This window comes from Ciona robusta, chromosome 7, assembly GCF_009617815.1.
Source record: "Ciona robusta chromosome 7, ASM961781v2".
In the NCBI taxonomy this organism is placed as follows: Eukaryota; Metazoa; Chordata; class Ascidiacea; order Phlebobranchia; family Cionidae; genus Ciona; species Ciona robusta.
The window spans coordinates 5,682,214-5,699,081 of record NC_143241.1 but is presented as its reverse complement, the minus strand read 5'-3'; the positions used below and the strand labels follow the sequence as shown (position 1 = coordinate 5,699,081).

Below are 16,868 nucleotides of genomic sequence, written 5' to 3'. Positions count from 1 at the left end.
CAAAAAAGTATAGCCGTATTCTTAAAACCTAAAAGAGCGTTGTTAATTGATAAAACACGATTATGAACTATGGGATATTATGACCTAACGATATCCATCTTTCCCCACTCCACTACATCGCTGGCGGATAAATACAATTAAAATTAAGTAACAGTTACCAAACAGATTTATTAGCTGGTTAGCATATATAGAGCACGTACACTACGAAAATGCAAGCAAAGTAAAATTATATACGAACTGTATATACAATTCGGCAACTCCAATGGTTTACAATTAACCATAATAAATACGTAAAAGGTGCTAAGCATTGCACGTACTTTACCGCCAGCATTCTAGTACGATAGATGTCAAGAACAGTCTCATAAAAAGTAAATGCACCTAATTTTTTGGTTAGATTAGTTTTTCAAATAAACTTGGGCGGTCATGTTTAAAAATGCAAATTTTTAAAAACTTGGAAAATGCACCGGATTTTTTTTTAAAACTACAAAGAATCTTGTTCATTGGCGTAAAAACTCGGGGCAAAACAAAAAACAGTTGATAATTTAAAACCATATAGCACAAAAATACGTTTCAGTGGTTGTTAAATCGGACAGAGGGATTCACATTGTGATTGGCACATTCATAGTGTTTCAACTTACTTTACAAATATGTGTAATTGTAAAAGTGGACTGTGTAAACGGTGCATTTGTGTACTAAGTATATCGGCCGGTTAAAATGTCTAAATTGTGCTTGGAAAACAAGATATTAGAAATATATTTAGTAAGTGGTGTAACGAGTTGATGAAATGCAATATACTAAGCGTATACGTAAAAATATATACCTAGCATATAAAATACGTAACGAGTTTGGGAAATGCAAAATACCGAGCATATTACAACTGCAAAATTTTCCACTGTAAAAACATTAACTAAATAACAATAACGAGTAAAACCTGTGTATAACTATGTGCACCTATTTGTTATTAGGTTTTTAAAATTAAAATTACACCTAGAGAAAACCTAGCGTTATGGATGTGTGCACCTGCGAATTCCTATTTAGTTTTAATACAAAAAATACTCCAAAAAGAGTGTTATTTCAGTAAAAACTTCTTAAATGTATGGCAACACTAAATACAGCTGCGTAAGCCATATACAGGCTCTTGGTGTAGAATTTGAATGGTGATAGACGTAAGTATGTGGGTGTTTTTGGCGCCTAAACGTGTTCGGCGTTGTCCATCGACTTGAGGGGAATTTTAATTGAAGCTTCACCATCGTGTACTGTAACACCCGCGTTCGGGGGTACGCCATTTCTGTAGACACAAGAGAAATTTTATATAAGCATTTTTTATATAAAAATGTTATTTTTTCAGGTTTGTGTAAAGAAATACTGTAAAAAACAATTAAAACAAACAAAAGTTCTTTCCGTTATTGGAAAAGTAATTTACTGATTTTTTTAGTTGAAACCATAAAGTATAATTTATACAGTTACTTAAAACTATCCTTTTTATGTGATTTTTGTAAACGAATACCATATACTATAAACAAATAAAAATGATAAGAAAATTTTTGTATGCGTTATTGGTATAAGCTACTGTGGCTATTTAGAACGGCACAGATCCCCGTGTTTTATTCAATGTGGAAATCCCACGCAGTCGAGTGCAGACATGAACATTACAGACGTATTAGCGTGAGCATAATTTAGAGTCTAGATTATTGTCAAACGTCTAAAGGTGGCTGTATACACAGTATCCAGAATTCGTCCGTTTTGTCCGGATTTCGCTGCCGCATGCGGAACTCGGTAATGGGTTTGCATACGACTTTGCAAGCGAATTCGCATGCCGGATACTGTGTACAGCCACCTTTAAACGGTATGGGTTTGCATACGACTTTGCAAGCGAATTCGCATGCCGGATACTGTGTACAGCCACCTTTAAACGGTATGGGTTTGCATACGACTTTGCAAGCGAATTCGCATGCCGGATACTGTGTACAGCCACCTTTAAACGGTATGGGTTTGCATACGACTTTGCAAGCGAATTCGCATGCCGGATACTGTGTACAGCCACCTTTAAACGGTATGGGTTTGCATACGACTTTGCAAGCGAATTCGCATGCCGGATACTGTGTACAGCCACCTTTAAACGGTATGGGTTTGCATACGACTTTGCAAGCGAATTCGCATGCCGGATACTGTGTACAGCCACCTTTAAACGGTATCATTTATCGGTTTCGTTGGACATTGTTTTTACTCATATAAACTACATGGTAATTATCGCCTTTTTTATATAAAAATCACTCAAATATTTAAAATTTTAGATTCAGAAATGCATAACCGTACAACATTATATGTTATGCTAGCTAGAGCACTTTGTATCAAAATAAACATTGCTGTTTTAACGTACCTCTTTGCAAATAAGTTGCTAATTTCTTGAAAGGTTTTTCCTTTCGTTTCTGGCATGATAATAGCAAGGAACACGGTGATACCAATGCACACGAACATGAATAGAATGAACACGTAAGCCCCGGTAGCGTCCTGTAAAAGTATGGACGTGTTAAGAGAATTTATTTTAAGTGGCAATATATAGTATGGTGGGGGAAACGGGACACCTTTAGCATAAAATGTTTAAATATTCTGATCGTATTTTAAAGAATTCACAACGGTACAGGAGCCATGAGAATATACACGGTTTTAAAATTATTTGAAATTTTAAATGTTCGTTATTTATTACCAAATGGGACGAGAAAATAGAATGGGCCAGAGATTTTAATGGTCATTGCTCCAACCCAGTGGTCACTCATGGGTTGTCTAAAAAAATCCAGAAAAAAATTACCCACAAAGTTACATACGTGGAAACTCATAAGCGGGCACGTGGTGTGTGAAACAAAAAAACGTGTTTTAACGACTGCCATTGCCCTGCCACGTGAGGATAAATAAGTAAAATTCACTCATCATTTAATCATAATATACTTACAGCAATGGCTGGAAAACTAATTCCAATAATAAAGTTACAAGTCCAGTTAAGAAGACAAGACACCATAAAAGCGGGAGGGCGTGCAGATTGACGGAACAGCTCAGCGGTAATCAACCATGGGATCGGCCCTGAAAAAAAAGAAGTAAGTTTTAAATAATCAATTTTCCGCATTTTTTTGTTCTTTATTAAAGTGCTTTGGTTTTTATTTTAAGGAAACATATTTTCGTAAAAAAATGTGTTTTTTATTTAATGTGTATATAGTGGGGTGGGGGAAGATGAGACACTTTTTGTTCTACTATCTTGTCTCACTTGGTAGTAAACAAATATTTTTCAAAGAATTACAAAACCGTATCCTCACGACTCCAGTAGACCATTGTTAATTGTTTAAAACGTGATCAGGATATTTGGATATTATGTGCTAAAGATGTTCCATCTTACCCGATAGTACTATAATAGCAATAGATTGTTCTGGTACAGTGGTACGTGTAGGTTAAGCACAAATTAACAAAGAGTATTAATATACCTGGTCCAATAGCAAATCCAACGATATATCCGATCATGCAAGCGATGCTCAAGTAAGAAATCCAAGTTAAATTCTGTAAAAAAATAATTTTAAATAATCAATTTTACACTTGTAAATAAAAAAAAAGTTTCAACATTTTTTGTGGCTGTTTTAATATAGGAAAAGATAAATTGATGCTTTTCAAAGGGGTATTCTGTCAACCCTGGTCTAAATACAAAATAGAATAAAATATGGCTTACTGCATTTTCCCTGGTTAATAATAGTTTTAAATTTTTATTATCAAATTTTTAAATTTTTTACCAGAATAAAATAACAGATGTATTGTCTTAATAAAGTAATAAAGGCAACTTGAAAAGAGTTGGCAAAATGTAGGTCCTTAAAAATTTTAATCGATTAAATAACAGAAAATTTTATTTAGTGGGGTGGGGAGAGATGGGAAACCCTTTTATTCCAATTCCTCGTCACATTTGTTAGTAAACAAAGAACATTCAAAGAATTGTAAAACCATATCCTCATGACCCCTACAGACCATTGTTAATTGTTTAAAACAGGTTCAGGATATTCGGATAAGTGCTAAAGGTGTCCCGCCTTCCCCACCCTACTATATACAATATATTTAAACTATACCGTAGTATCTTACCAAACTTAGCAGGCTAAGCACGACAGTCATGGCGGCGCACCAGAATATCATCATACCGAATCCCCACACGATGAGTGCTTTGCGACCAGCCCACTCTATAACGCCAACCTGTGGATAGATAAAATCAATGTCAGTGGATGCTACGTGGTGCTAAAGATCCGAAACGTACGCAAAATGTCTATTCTTACTATTTTACGTGCTAACATACCTGGATTTTGTGCTACGAAAAAGTAACAAAAAAATTCAAGTCCAAACAATTGTTATATAAAAGATATATATTTCGACGATTGGATTGGACGTGAATTAACGCGTATAGCCGATCCTAATTTCTTGGATCAGTGCTTATTTCAAGGTTCTAACCTAATCTACATTTAGCGACTATTAGTTCCCGTATACTATTGTATTGTAGCTATGTAAATAGACGTAAATGTGAAACGCCCTACCAGACAATGAATATAAAAGATCTTCAAATACGTTTGGTGCAAGAAGCAAAAACGGGTATGTTTGTTTATAGGGCTATGGCGGTGTCATTATTTATACAGCGGCACAAAGATATGATTAGATATCACTGAAATGACGGGAATTATAATTAGTTTATTTGGTTTTAATGCTTAAACAGCAGAAGTGTTTTAATACAATGACTTAAAAAGGCCATATTATAGATCTAATAAATATTATTAAAATAAAATTAAATTTGTTAGTTCTGTAAAGCTTGCAAAGTAAAATAATTTTAATGCGACGACTTTAAAACGATCACGAAAACAACGGCATTTAACCTTCGTTCGATTCGTCGTATCGCTTACAGTAGGTAAATTACTACGACGACTTAAAAAGGCTGCGGGAAGAGTAAAACTTATCAAAATAACGGCTCTTGAATCGGTTTGTTTTGTTACAGGGATTACGTAGCACAGTATTTCAGTATGACTTGTATTTAAAAGCAGAACTTACCGAAATAACGGTCATTAACACGTTGACAACACCGACTCCAACAGAAGCGAGATCTTGTTGTTTACCCGCAGGAATTCCTGCTTTGCTGAAAATCTTGTTGCTGTAGAAAAAGATCTGCGGGACAAACGATTTTGTTAAAAAAATATTATGTAACAGAAAAATACTTTGTTAAAATATTTTTTAAGGATTTTGCTAAAAAAAAAATATTTTGTTAAAAAATATTGTTTTAATATTTTTTTAATGATTTTGTTAAAAAAATGGTTTTGTAAAGTATAATTTTGCTAAGAAATGATTCGTTCAAAAGGATATATGTTAAAATGCAGGTTTGGTTTTGAGTATGGACACGGTATACAAAAATTATGAGGCGTCATATGCGTCTTTGCGTGTACGAACTGAAGGGGTTTAAACAAGAATATAAAAGCAAAAAGTTGGCGTAGATTGCTTTGGTTTTCACTTAAAAGTGTGTAGCTATCTATTTCGCCATGCTTGTTAAAAGTTGTCACACAAGACGAAATTCTAATCACATTTCGCATTCCATAATATCCAATTTTATCGTTTTTAACATACACAAAAAGAATAAAAAATCGAATGGATTAACAGAGACAATATAAAAAAGCCAAAACGTTGTCCAGAACCACGGCGCTCATGACGTCACCTGGAACTCGGATTTCTGTATGCATAATTAAAACACCACATTGTCTTACACATGCCGTGCCCAAAGGCTTATTTAAGGCGGTAAAACAACGGATTCTGCTGCGGAAACGAGTCCTTACCAGGAAAAACAGGTTTAACAATCAATTAAAATTCGGAATTCCAATTTTAAAAGACAAATGCTTGAAATGGGATTGTAATTAAGAAAATACCGCTATTGGTTTAAATATCAGGCGAGTTCCGAATAAATACCGGCGTTTGGTCTGCTATTAGAATTCCTTGACGTAATTATAATGACACCGTGTTTAATTATAATTGTGTCACGTTTTCGATCAAAACGCAGAGTTTCGTAAATGGGGCGTAATCGATAATTAGTATAACACTGTACTGCGAAAATGTACAAATAACATTCAGAATTTAGGCCAAATCAAATACGTATAAATGTATACGTTTCAGTTTTTACAAACACACACAGTGTACACAGTATATATGTTTAAACGCTATGAATTCTTTTTGTTGCGAGTTCAACATTATAGTTCTTATCTGTATTTGCTCTTGTGTATGAAAAATAACGTACAAGTTTTCCCTGAAAAAGTCTGTACAACCGTTGTTTATCAGTGTTTAAATACAGGTTAAAGGCGACGCCTTAAAACATCATAACAATCTGTGAATCATACAGTTATGAGTCACGAGCACGGTTAACTTTGACAAGTGATTTGCTAAGAAAATATGAAAATCAATGGAACTACACAGTTTGAGACGTGTTTATGAAATAATTTAATTCGTTTTACCGGTTCAACAAGTTCTATATATCCTGAAGCACATTACGTGTTCAGATGACGCGCCCTTTTTATCCAGCCAATCAGAAACGGGAGGCGTGGCTGCCCTTCCTACTATAGTGGTTACGTTAACGTGGAACGATTTAAATTTCAAGTGGTGTTACGTGTTGCATCGTAAATTGGGTTGAAAGAGGCTCAACAGTTTTGCTTGAACGGTAAAATTAGAGCATGTAGCTTGTGCCCTAGGGGCTACTTTATGGTGTGCTTTGAAAACAAAGTTTTGATACATTCTTTCCGGTTATAATATAGTGCTGGGGGGTAAGATGGATACCAATAGCAGATAATATCCCATATTTCCAAATTGTGTTTTTAACACTTTAAGAGTTGCGGGCATACGGTTTTATAGTTTTGAAAAAAAAATGTTTATTACCAAAAAGGACAACAAAAAGAATTAAATGTTCTATCTTACGCCAAACTACTATATATTACAGCTTTTCTTGTTAAAAATTCTGGCTTACATATTTTGAACACATTTTCAAATAGATACAAATATAGTACTTTGGGGTAGGATGGAACATATTAAGCACATAATATCCAAATATCTAACGGTCTATGGGAGACGTAAGGATACGGTTTTATAAACATTTTAACGTTCTTTGTTTACTACCAAATGGGACCAAAAAGTAGAATAATAAGTTGGCCCATCTTCCCCACCCTACTATATAACAACACTAGGAATTAAAAGGAAATTATAACATAACAGCTGCCACTACCATAAGTGGGTAACCAGTTTGTGCAAACATATGCCACATAAACAATAGGCTAATTAAATTCCCAGAACTATATCTATAATATTTCACACCATTGTGGGAAATATTGAATACAAATACTCAGTGACAAGGTGTCATATTTAAACAATAGAAATATGGCAGATGTTCTATATTGTTCCATTGCTTACTAAAGTAAAGATGTGTCAATCAAGTGACTAAATGCTAGGCCTATTATTTGTTACATACACTACTGAGTATATTAATTACTGTGGGGCAAGATGGATACCGTTGGCAGATAACATTCTATATTCTCTGATCTTGTTTTTAACAATTAACAAAGCTAACATGGCTATTTTGTGGTTGTGAGGATGTGTGTTTATATAAAAATATATTAACAGTGTATATATAGTACTGGGGGTAAGATAGGACACCTTGGGCACATAATATAATTGAACAATTAACAACAGTCAATGGGAGCTGCGAAGAGACAGTTTTATAATTCTTTTGAATGCCTTAATAATTATCTATGTTTGCTACCAAATAGGACGAGAAAATAGAACGAAAAGGTGTCCCTTCTTCCCCTCACCCTACTAGTACTATATATAAAATTATTAAATTTACCTTACCCAAACCTATACATGTATAATTGGTATACATTGTGTTTGTGTAGTATTATATATACTAGACATTGGATTGTTATGGCAGTTCAACTGAATATTTTGATGCCCACACACAGTACTGAGCATTTAGGCAATGTTCATTTTGTGACTAAATTAACAGGAAAGAATCGAATTCGGAATTCCTGTCATTATTTATTCCACTATTGAGCTATAGAAAATTTAGTGTACACCATACACATAGAATAAATAGTGGGAAAAGCAAAAGCCTAAGACCCTATATTGTCGAATAGTTCATTCCAGCAGTAATTTCATTTTAAATCCAACATTTTTAAAAAGCGTCTAAAACTGTCATAACGAATGCCAGAGATGTGTCCAGAAGCATGAATGCTATTTAAGCTAAAACTTTCTAAAAATATGAAAAAACAGCATTATGAGACCAAAATATATTAAAAACCTCCATACTAAAGTCCAAATTCATCAAAATTAAAAACTGATAGCATAAATGCCATAAGGGTTCCAAAAAGTATTGTGTTTGTTCTTTTTACACTAAGGCGAGCTACACTGTAGTATAAATGCCGGCCACAATAGTAGCAGCGACGAGCTTTGAACCCATTACCTCTGAGTTAGAGGCAGTACAAAATTTCATAAAAATCAGAACTTACTGCGTTGATTCCAGACAGTTGTTGAGCGGCCATCATCAGCAATACAGTGATAAGTTGCCAACGAACAGAGCGATCTCGAAACAGTTGTGGGATGGATAGTTGACCATCAGCAGATTGAGCAGACGCCTCAGCTCTCATTTCATCCATCTCAGACACAACGTTGTCAGTTCCTCGAAGTTTTACGAGAACTGTGAAAGTTTTTGTGTCAATTTTTTCAGTCTGTTTGTTCAGGGTTGTGAAGCACTGATAGGCATATGTGTTATTGGCCTAAATCTTAGGTTATACGGGTCATAACTGTAGGACTCTTACATGTTGTTTGACAAATTAATCCTAAAATACCCAGTCTGAAAAAATATTATATAAAAACTTATACTGAAATAATAATTAAAATAACAAAAACTTCCATTATGTGTTCTGTTCTGGGTTCAAAAATAAAAAGGACACAAAAAAATCTAAAAATAAACATCTTAATTTACCATTTCTTGCCTCATCTTCCTTGCCTTCATCGATGAGGAGAAAACGGGGACTCTTTGGCATAAAAGGGATCGCCATAAGTTGAATGATGGATGGGACGCATGTAAAGGCAAATAATATCGGCCATGTATGTTCATTTCCGAGCATGCCTTGGAGGCCGAGAACCTTTGGGAAAAAAACATCAATTATGAGATATGATATATTGGTGGAACCTTTAGGGGGCCTAGGTTGACAATTTTTTTTAAAACATGGGTGTTATATATGTTTTAGTCTGTTAGCCCACTGGTTTTTCAGGTTAAAACAGTTTTTACCCTGTTGTTAGGTGTCTATACAAAGGAGCAGAGCCAAAGTATATTACATTCATGATATTGATGAATAGGGTTCCCTATGTTAAACAACTATGAGCATAACTTTATTCTAACAATACCAATACAGATTTTTATTAAAAATTTAAAAATGCATATAACGAAAAGACAGGATATAGCAACAAAACAACAGATGTTTCAAGTCTAAAAGATATTTTTTTGCTGTTTTAAATACAATGTCTCTTTAAATTGGTAGTTTACCTGAGCAACAAGAATTCCAATAGTGATATGTAACTGGTTAAGCACACCAATAGCCCCGCGCCATTGTTTGGGAGATATTTCACCAATGTACATCGGTACTACACCTGTTGCTAGACCTAGAAAGATAATGAATTTTTTTTAAATATATATATATGTGTATATGTGTTAAAAAAATATTAATATTTTTCTACTGAAAATATTGGCTGCTATAATATATATATATAAAATTAAAGCAACTTTGCAGACAATGTAATATTTTTTAAATGTGTAAAAAAATGTTACATTTTTTTAATATTAATTAAAATTATTTTTATATATATATACATATTTTTTTAGGGACTAACATTAGGAAAGTATTTACAATAAACATTGTCTACATAAAGAAATATAGTCACATGGCAGACACACAAAATATTTTAAAGGTATGTCATACGTGTGTGCAGTATTTGTAATTAATCAATAACAAAATTTTCCAAAAAAAGTACGTTGAAAGTTTTCCAAAACAAAGTCAACAGGAGGGTGTAAAGTTTCAATGTAAAGCACCTTAGCTACTACTAGATAAAACATAAAAAGTTGTGGAATGTCTACAATGGCCCACACTGGCCATTATAGTGGCCACCTTAAGATTAAACAACAAAAGAAAGTTTGTCATCAAATCTCGACAAGTGGTATTACAATGAAAAAGAAGGACAAACAGAATGGTCAAGAATTCAATGACCTAGCTAGCTCTTTAGAAATGAAACCAAGCAGAAAGTAGCGCCTGGAATAAACACTGACTACCGGTTGTGACTGATATGTAGCCCATTGGAAAATTAAAAGTAAACAAAAAATGAATGAAGAAAATGTTGGTCAAAAAATATTTTAATGAACACAAAAAAAACAATGAAACGGTAAAAATGGTCACATAATTTATTATTTAACCAGAGCAAAATATGCCAGTAAGAATAGGGTTAGTTAACTAAAATAAATTGAAAAAAAAAAAATAATCTTAACATATTTTAATGAACACAAAAATAGCAAAACAGTAGAAATAGTCACATAATTTAACTAGAGCAAAATTATGCCAGTAATGCAGTAAGCATTGGGCTTATTATTCAAACACTAGGAGACCCACAAGATACAGCATAAAGCCAAGGTCAATTAAGACCTTGATAAATATGCGATATCATGACAGCGTCAAGTGGTTAGCGCAGTCAAAACAGATGTTAGATGTATTTATATAACATATGCTGCTGTCACTCACTACCTGGTAAAAAGATTGACAACTATACTCTAAAACACCCTTTTCGTTTTAATTTAATTCATTTATGAACAAAACAAGAGAAAAAAGACCATAAAAAAAAGATATATATATAAATATATATATATAAATATTTTTTTTATAGTCACAAATTTTTATGGTCACAAAAAATATATATTATATATATTTAAACCTTTAGTTTTGCTATAAGTTATGACATAGGGTTACTAGGAACAGGAACTAGCGTTTAGTCAAGGGGGTTTTAGAATGGCTTGTTTACTTTCAGGTGACTTGAATTTAAACAAAAGATTTTCTCTTATATAAGACTTCCTAATGTTACTCAAACAGCTAAAACATTCTTAACATTAAGTCAAATCACTACAATGGCACAGAAACACAATAAGGACAGATATAGTAGCTTGTGGCCTTTGCTATAGTAGCCTGGGACAAAGAAATTAGGGGAGAGACCTACGCTAGTACTGAAACAAAGAGAAAAACTTGTAAATGGGGTGTGCCATGGGCGTTAAGGTTAAGATACTTTGAAGTACAATACAAAAATGTAGTCTCATTTTCATTGGCAAGGACATACTATACAGCATACACCTACGCTAGTACTGAAACAAAACACAACAAACTTGTAACAGGGCCTGAAGTGTGGTGTAAAAAGCAGGGTCAAGATATTTTTATGTACAATACAGCAAATATACATTGTCAATGACATAGTATACACCTTTGTTAGCACTAAAACAAAACACAGCAGAACTTGTAAATAGGGTGTGTTGTATGCGTGAAGGTTACGATATTTTGAACTACAATACAAAAATGAAGTCCCCATTGTTAGTGAAATACTATACATCGAATCAATGCTATGCCCTACGCTAGTACTGAAACAAAACAAAGAAAAAAACATATTTTAAATAGGGTGTGGCATAGGCGTGAAGGTTAGGTTAGATTAAGATACTACAATACAACAATAAATGTTATTTGTGAACAATGAACATTATCCTACCTTTATAATGTAAAGCTTAAAGGCAAGAGAAAGTATGGTATATAGCTCATAAAAAAGTTAAAAACTTAAAACAGAACCGAACAATTCAACTACTACTACTTACTACTAGAATAAAAAAAATTCTTCTTTTCTCAGATTAAAAAAAATGTCAAAATTTAAAAAACAAAAAACTTTTTTTTTAAATTTATAAATAAATGTCTTACCTGCAAAGACACCAATGAAGACACGTCCTATAATAATAAGTACGAAACTGTTAGCTGCCTTGGCTGTTCCCAAGCAAATGGCTGCGACTATGGAAATGACATTGTTCACAATGAAAGCACCACGCCTGTTATGTGAAAAATATTTTAGAAATATGGAACTGGAACATAAGTAAGAATTGGCAAAAAATCTCAATGCCAGTTTTGCCACATAACTTGTGTTGCAGACAAAACAGTATACATAGATTAGTAGCATATAACTTCGGACTTTCAAAGCACATACTTAGTAACTCGTAAGCTAGCAGGACGTGTATACACACCTGTGTTATTATTGGTATAACGACTGTTGTGTGCCGGCCTTGCGAAGATAAAGTAAGTTACATTCATAATAGATAAATAAAATAGATGGCATATACTGTAGTAAAAGGATAACGGTAAACAAAAACAAATTTTACCTCCCGAATTTTCCCACCACGGGGCCAACCAGAAGTGAACCCACCATGCCAGCTGCTGCAAAAGCAGACACAGCGATGGCGAACATGTTTTCTCTGTAAGTGGTGTGGGACTTTAGCTTTACCTACAATTTAACAAGTTTTAATTATTGGTGTAAGAATACAGAAAGGGTGGTACATAAATAAGTAATGGGTTAAGGTCTTAGGCGCCAAATTTTATAAAGTGCAGGAAAAAAAGCCAAACTGTCTCAAATCCTATTAAACCCCCATGTGTATTATTAGTTCATTGGGTAAAATAAGAAATTTTGGGGCTGCAGTCTGCCCCCCTTGCCACCCTAGGTTTGGTGTGTATGGTCGCTAAAAACTTCTAATAATAATATAAAAATACTAATAACTTTATTTGTCTCTCCGATTACGGTAGCGAAGATTTAGAAAGATTTTAAATCAAAAGACAAGATATAGCAACAAAAAATAACAGTTTTTAAAACATGCTTACAGTTAAAAACATATTTACAATCAATTGAATGAAAATAAACAGGGCCCCTACACCTAGCAGACAAACGTGCTATATTATATAAACACTTAATGTTCTGTATAAACACCTAAATGAGCTATATATATATATATTATGTAAGAACAGGTAAAGAAAACTTACACATTGTCCCACTTCTGCTGCTTGCGTTGTTAAGTTACTGATGTTCAATGGAGGTGCCGATGTTACGTTGAGACAGTCAGTTCCAAAGTAAAAATCTTTAATTTCCTAAAATTAGTTAAAATTAAATATACATATATATTTATTTAAAATAAAATAAACTTCCAGTAAAAATTATTTTATTGTGACCAACATTTTACCTGCAATGTGATTTTTTTATCAAATACTAATTTCATTTTTTATCACAGATTAGTGAACATTATACTATACATATTATAATATATATATAAATATAGTAGGGTGGGGGTAGATGGGACACCTTCAGCCCATAATATTCAAATATCCTGATCGTGTTTTTAGTAATTACCAGCGGTCCATGAAAGCCATAAGGATACAGGCATATCATTCTTGGAATTTTCATTCTTTAAAACCAAATGGTACGAGAAGATTGATAGAAAAGGTGTCCCATCTTTCCCCACCTTACTATTGCTGATTAGCTAAATTTTAAATAAAACATAGGTACTTACATCAGCAGGGGCATTTACAACAGCAATGTTGTAACCATACTGGAAAGAAGAGCCGAGCACAGAGAAAAGCACCCCAACGACCAATGAAAATGTTGCAACTGGTTTCTGTAAACAAGATTATGTTTAGGATGAGGAAAAAATATAAAATCCTTTTTTTATTTTACATGCACTACAATAGGTATGCTTTTGTTACGAAAATGGAAATTTAAATTTATTTAAAAAGTCAAAAACTTTGAAAATATGATTACATAAAGCACCTATTTTCTAACCTAAAGTCTAAATAGGTAAACTGCCTAATAAAAAACTTGCATGATTTTAATAACTGCCTGGATCAAAAAACTCTAATCTTTCATTATCAGATTATCTACTTTGAAAAAGCTTTAATTTAATCTGCATAAAATCTAAGTTTATCCTCATATTACATAATCTGACCCTCAATAAATGATCTAATCTTGCAGGTTTGATGCTGCTACTAATTTCTCCATCTGTCTTCAGCTTGTTCGAACTTGGTAATTCTGGTTCGCACAAATCCACCATGTATGTAACCTGTCATAACTACACATGTACTTAGAAAAAAAATACTTTCTCACACACTTTTTAGTTTTTTTATTTCGATTATGGGTTCATCAGCCACGCTTTGTATTTCTGAATTTTATTCTTTTTATTAAACAAGTTTTAACTTGTATGTAGCGTGTTTTAACGACTGTAGCTTGTTGCTAATTGCCTTCTAAACTACTGTATTTGAAAAGGTAAATCAATTTTACATTACATATATAAAAAAAAATTGATCTTTACTATTGTATTCGAAGAGATAAATAAATATTTACATTTTATTATGAAGATCTACTTTTACACACTTAAAACTGTCAACAGTTAATATTGTATAAACACACACTTTAATAAACACACATGTTAAACAGCTTTTACAACTACCAAGCAAACAACTTGCTTACACACTAACAGTATGGGCAAACACAGTAAACAAAACCAAATAAATCTTACTATTTCATTGCTTGACACCAAAGCAGTATCTCCAGACATTTTTTGTTGATTTTCTTTAACAATTAATAAAAACTTTAAAAGCACCTAAAAAACATTTTTTTAAATTATTTATTTTTTTGCTCTACGTCTAGTGCTAAAGCTGTAAATACTATACAAACACAGGGCATTTGAATGCTATTACTTATCATTACAAAGTATAGCACTTAAGTACGCTAGGGTACTCAACACTAACGTAAGAACTGTTACATAATTTACCTAAATCGGTTAGGATTTTATGCTGACAACGTGCTAAAGGACAACTTAGCTAAATAGGCACTTCCGAAGCGCTATGCTAAATACGACACGCTTACAAGGCATTCTAACAGAGCATAAAGGCCAGTGTAGAATTACAAAAACGCTTTACATCCTTACACATACGGAACGCAACAAAGTTGGTAAAGACCTGGAACTGGCGTTTGAACGAATTCTTCACAGTTACTAAACAAGCGAAAATCAGGCAGGAAAAAGGCGGGTTTCCACGCCCCTCGCTTGACCAATCAGCGTGGAGTATTCGTGCCACGTTTCGACGACAATAAAAACCGAATGGGAAATATTTTGTATAAACACGCTTACTACGAACTATGAGTCATTGCGCCACTATACGCGTTAGCTACCAAATACAATGGGTAAAGGGGCTTGGTTATTACATAGGCATAACCTTTCTCTTAAAGGTAACTAAACCATACTGACAGGGACACTATTTTACTAAGAAAAACAATTTTGCTATTTTTTTAAGATTACCGAAAATGTTAGGGCTTTTTTTTAATAAAATCTTCTTCCTTAAATTGTTTACTTAATTCGATAACGAATATCGATAATATGCAGTGTTTTAAATATGCATGAGGTGACTGAAGGCCCTTGGCAGCAGTGATGCGATTAACCTTTAATTTAAAACACAAAACATGCGACTAACTGAATCCCTAGCGTGACCTCGTCTCTGCCTTGCTTATGTCGACTACTATATATACACGCATGCTCATCCTATGCTGTCTAAGGTACGTGTTGGAATTCACGTAGACCGCCAACCCTACGTGATCCCAGACTAAACCGCGGTGACGAAAACCAATAGGTTGCTTTTAAATATCCTTTAAAGAACCTTTGAACGTTTCAATCCCTAACAGCATGATGCAACTGGTATCCCACTGGGAAAAATTAAAATAGCCCCAGCCTAACATACGTGTACAGTGTTTCGTTATTCTTTCATCATTCGACCTTGTGGTAACACTGATGTCATCACGTTACGTCACGAGTTTCGTTACGTCATAATTACACGAATATAGTACTACGGGCTACGGGTAAGATGATAGTTACCTTTAAGACATATTTTCTTTTCGTGTTTATAACACCTAACAACTGTCATTTAATGTCGTGAGGATGCAGTTTCACATAAATATTTTATAACTTTTCGTTTACTACCAAATGGAACGAGAAAAGTAAATGAAAACAAGTACCGTCTTACCCCATCTTACTTTATTTAGTGGACTTATTTCAAAGTCATTCTTACTTATATTAAATTCAAACAAATACTTAAATATTTTTGGAATCAAAGAAAAAACATTAAAAGTTTATCATTTATTATCAATCGCAAAGTAAAATTTCCCAAGTGAACTCAAGATAAATTTATGAATCGATAATGACGTCAGCTTCGCCACGCCTACGCTCGGTGCTGATTGGCTAAGCGTGTGGGTGTGTTTGTACGTAGATTAGACCACGCTGTTTAATGTCGGAAATGTCAAGTCCAATCATTTTCGCGTGGTACAGTGGGGGAAGACGGACACCTTTATCACTTTACGTCCAAATATTCAAATCGTGTTTTAAACAATTGACAATGGTATATGGGAGTCGGGAGGATACAGTTCTATAATTATTTGAATTTTCTTTGTTTGCTACTAAATGTGACGAGAAAGTACAAATGTACAATGAAAAGGTGTCCCATCTTCCCCCACCCTACAATACAGTGGGGGAAGACGGGTCACCTCTATCACTTCATATCCTGATTGTCTTTTAAACAATTAACGACAGTCTATGGGAGTCACGGGGATACACATTTATAATTCTTTGAATGTTTTTAGTTTACTACTAAAATGGGACGTGAAAATAGAATGGGAAAATTTCTCATCTTCCCCTACTATATATACAACACAACGCGTAATAAAAACAGTTG

General features: G+C 33.6%; 1 protein-coding gene across 1 annotated transcript; it reads right to left on the bottom strand.

Annotated features, from left to right (window-relative positions):
• Nucleotides 1-148: 148 nt before the first annotated feature.
• On the bottom strand, nucleotides 149-14,826 carry LOC149734144 (solute carrier family 2, facilitated glucose transporter member 5-like). Its single transcript, XM_089880616.1, has 14 exons — nucleotides 14,666-14,826; nucleotides 13,664-13,768; nucleotides 13,140-13,244; nucleotides 12,488-12,609; nucleotides 12,036-12,160; nucleotides 9,584-9,699; nucleotides 9,020-9,182; nucleotides 8,544-8,731; nucleotides 5,062-5,175; nucleotides 4,114-4,221; nucleotides 3,474-3,546; nucleotides 2,951-3,078; nucleotides 2,381-2,511; nucleotides 149-1,288 (listed from the first exon to the last, which is right to left on the bottom strand). Exons 1-14 carry the CDS (start codon nucleotides 14,702-14,704, stop codon nucleotides 1,192-1,194), a joined length of 1,614 nt encoding a protein of 537 aa, XP_089736742.1. The 5' UTR covers nucleotides 14,705-14,826; the 3' UTR covers nucleotides 149-1,191.
• Nucleotides 14,827-16,868: the final 2,042 nt, after the last annotated feature.

Bases quoted from the DNA above. Each gene is read 5' to 3' on its own strand.
- LOC149734144 (XM_089880616.1), bottom strand. From the start codon at position 14,704: ATGTCTGGAGATACTGCTTTGGTGTCAAGCAATGAAATA. The intron at 12,610-13,139 runs GTAAGTTTTCTT...GTTAAATTGTAG, and splicing joins CAGCAGAAGTGGGACAATGT to GTAAAGCTAAAGTCCCACAC. The intron at 5,176-8,543 runs GTAAGTTCTGAT...TTTGTCCCGCAG, and splicing joins AACTGTCTGGAATCAACGCA to ATCTTTTTCTACAGCAACAA.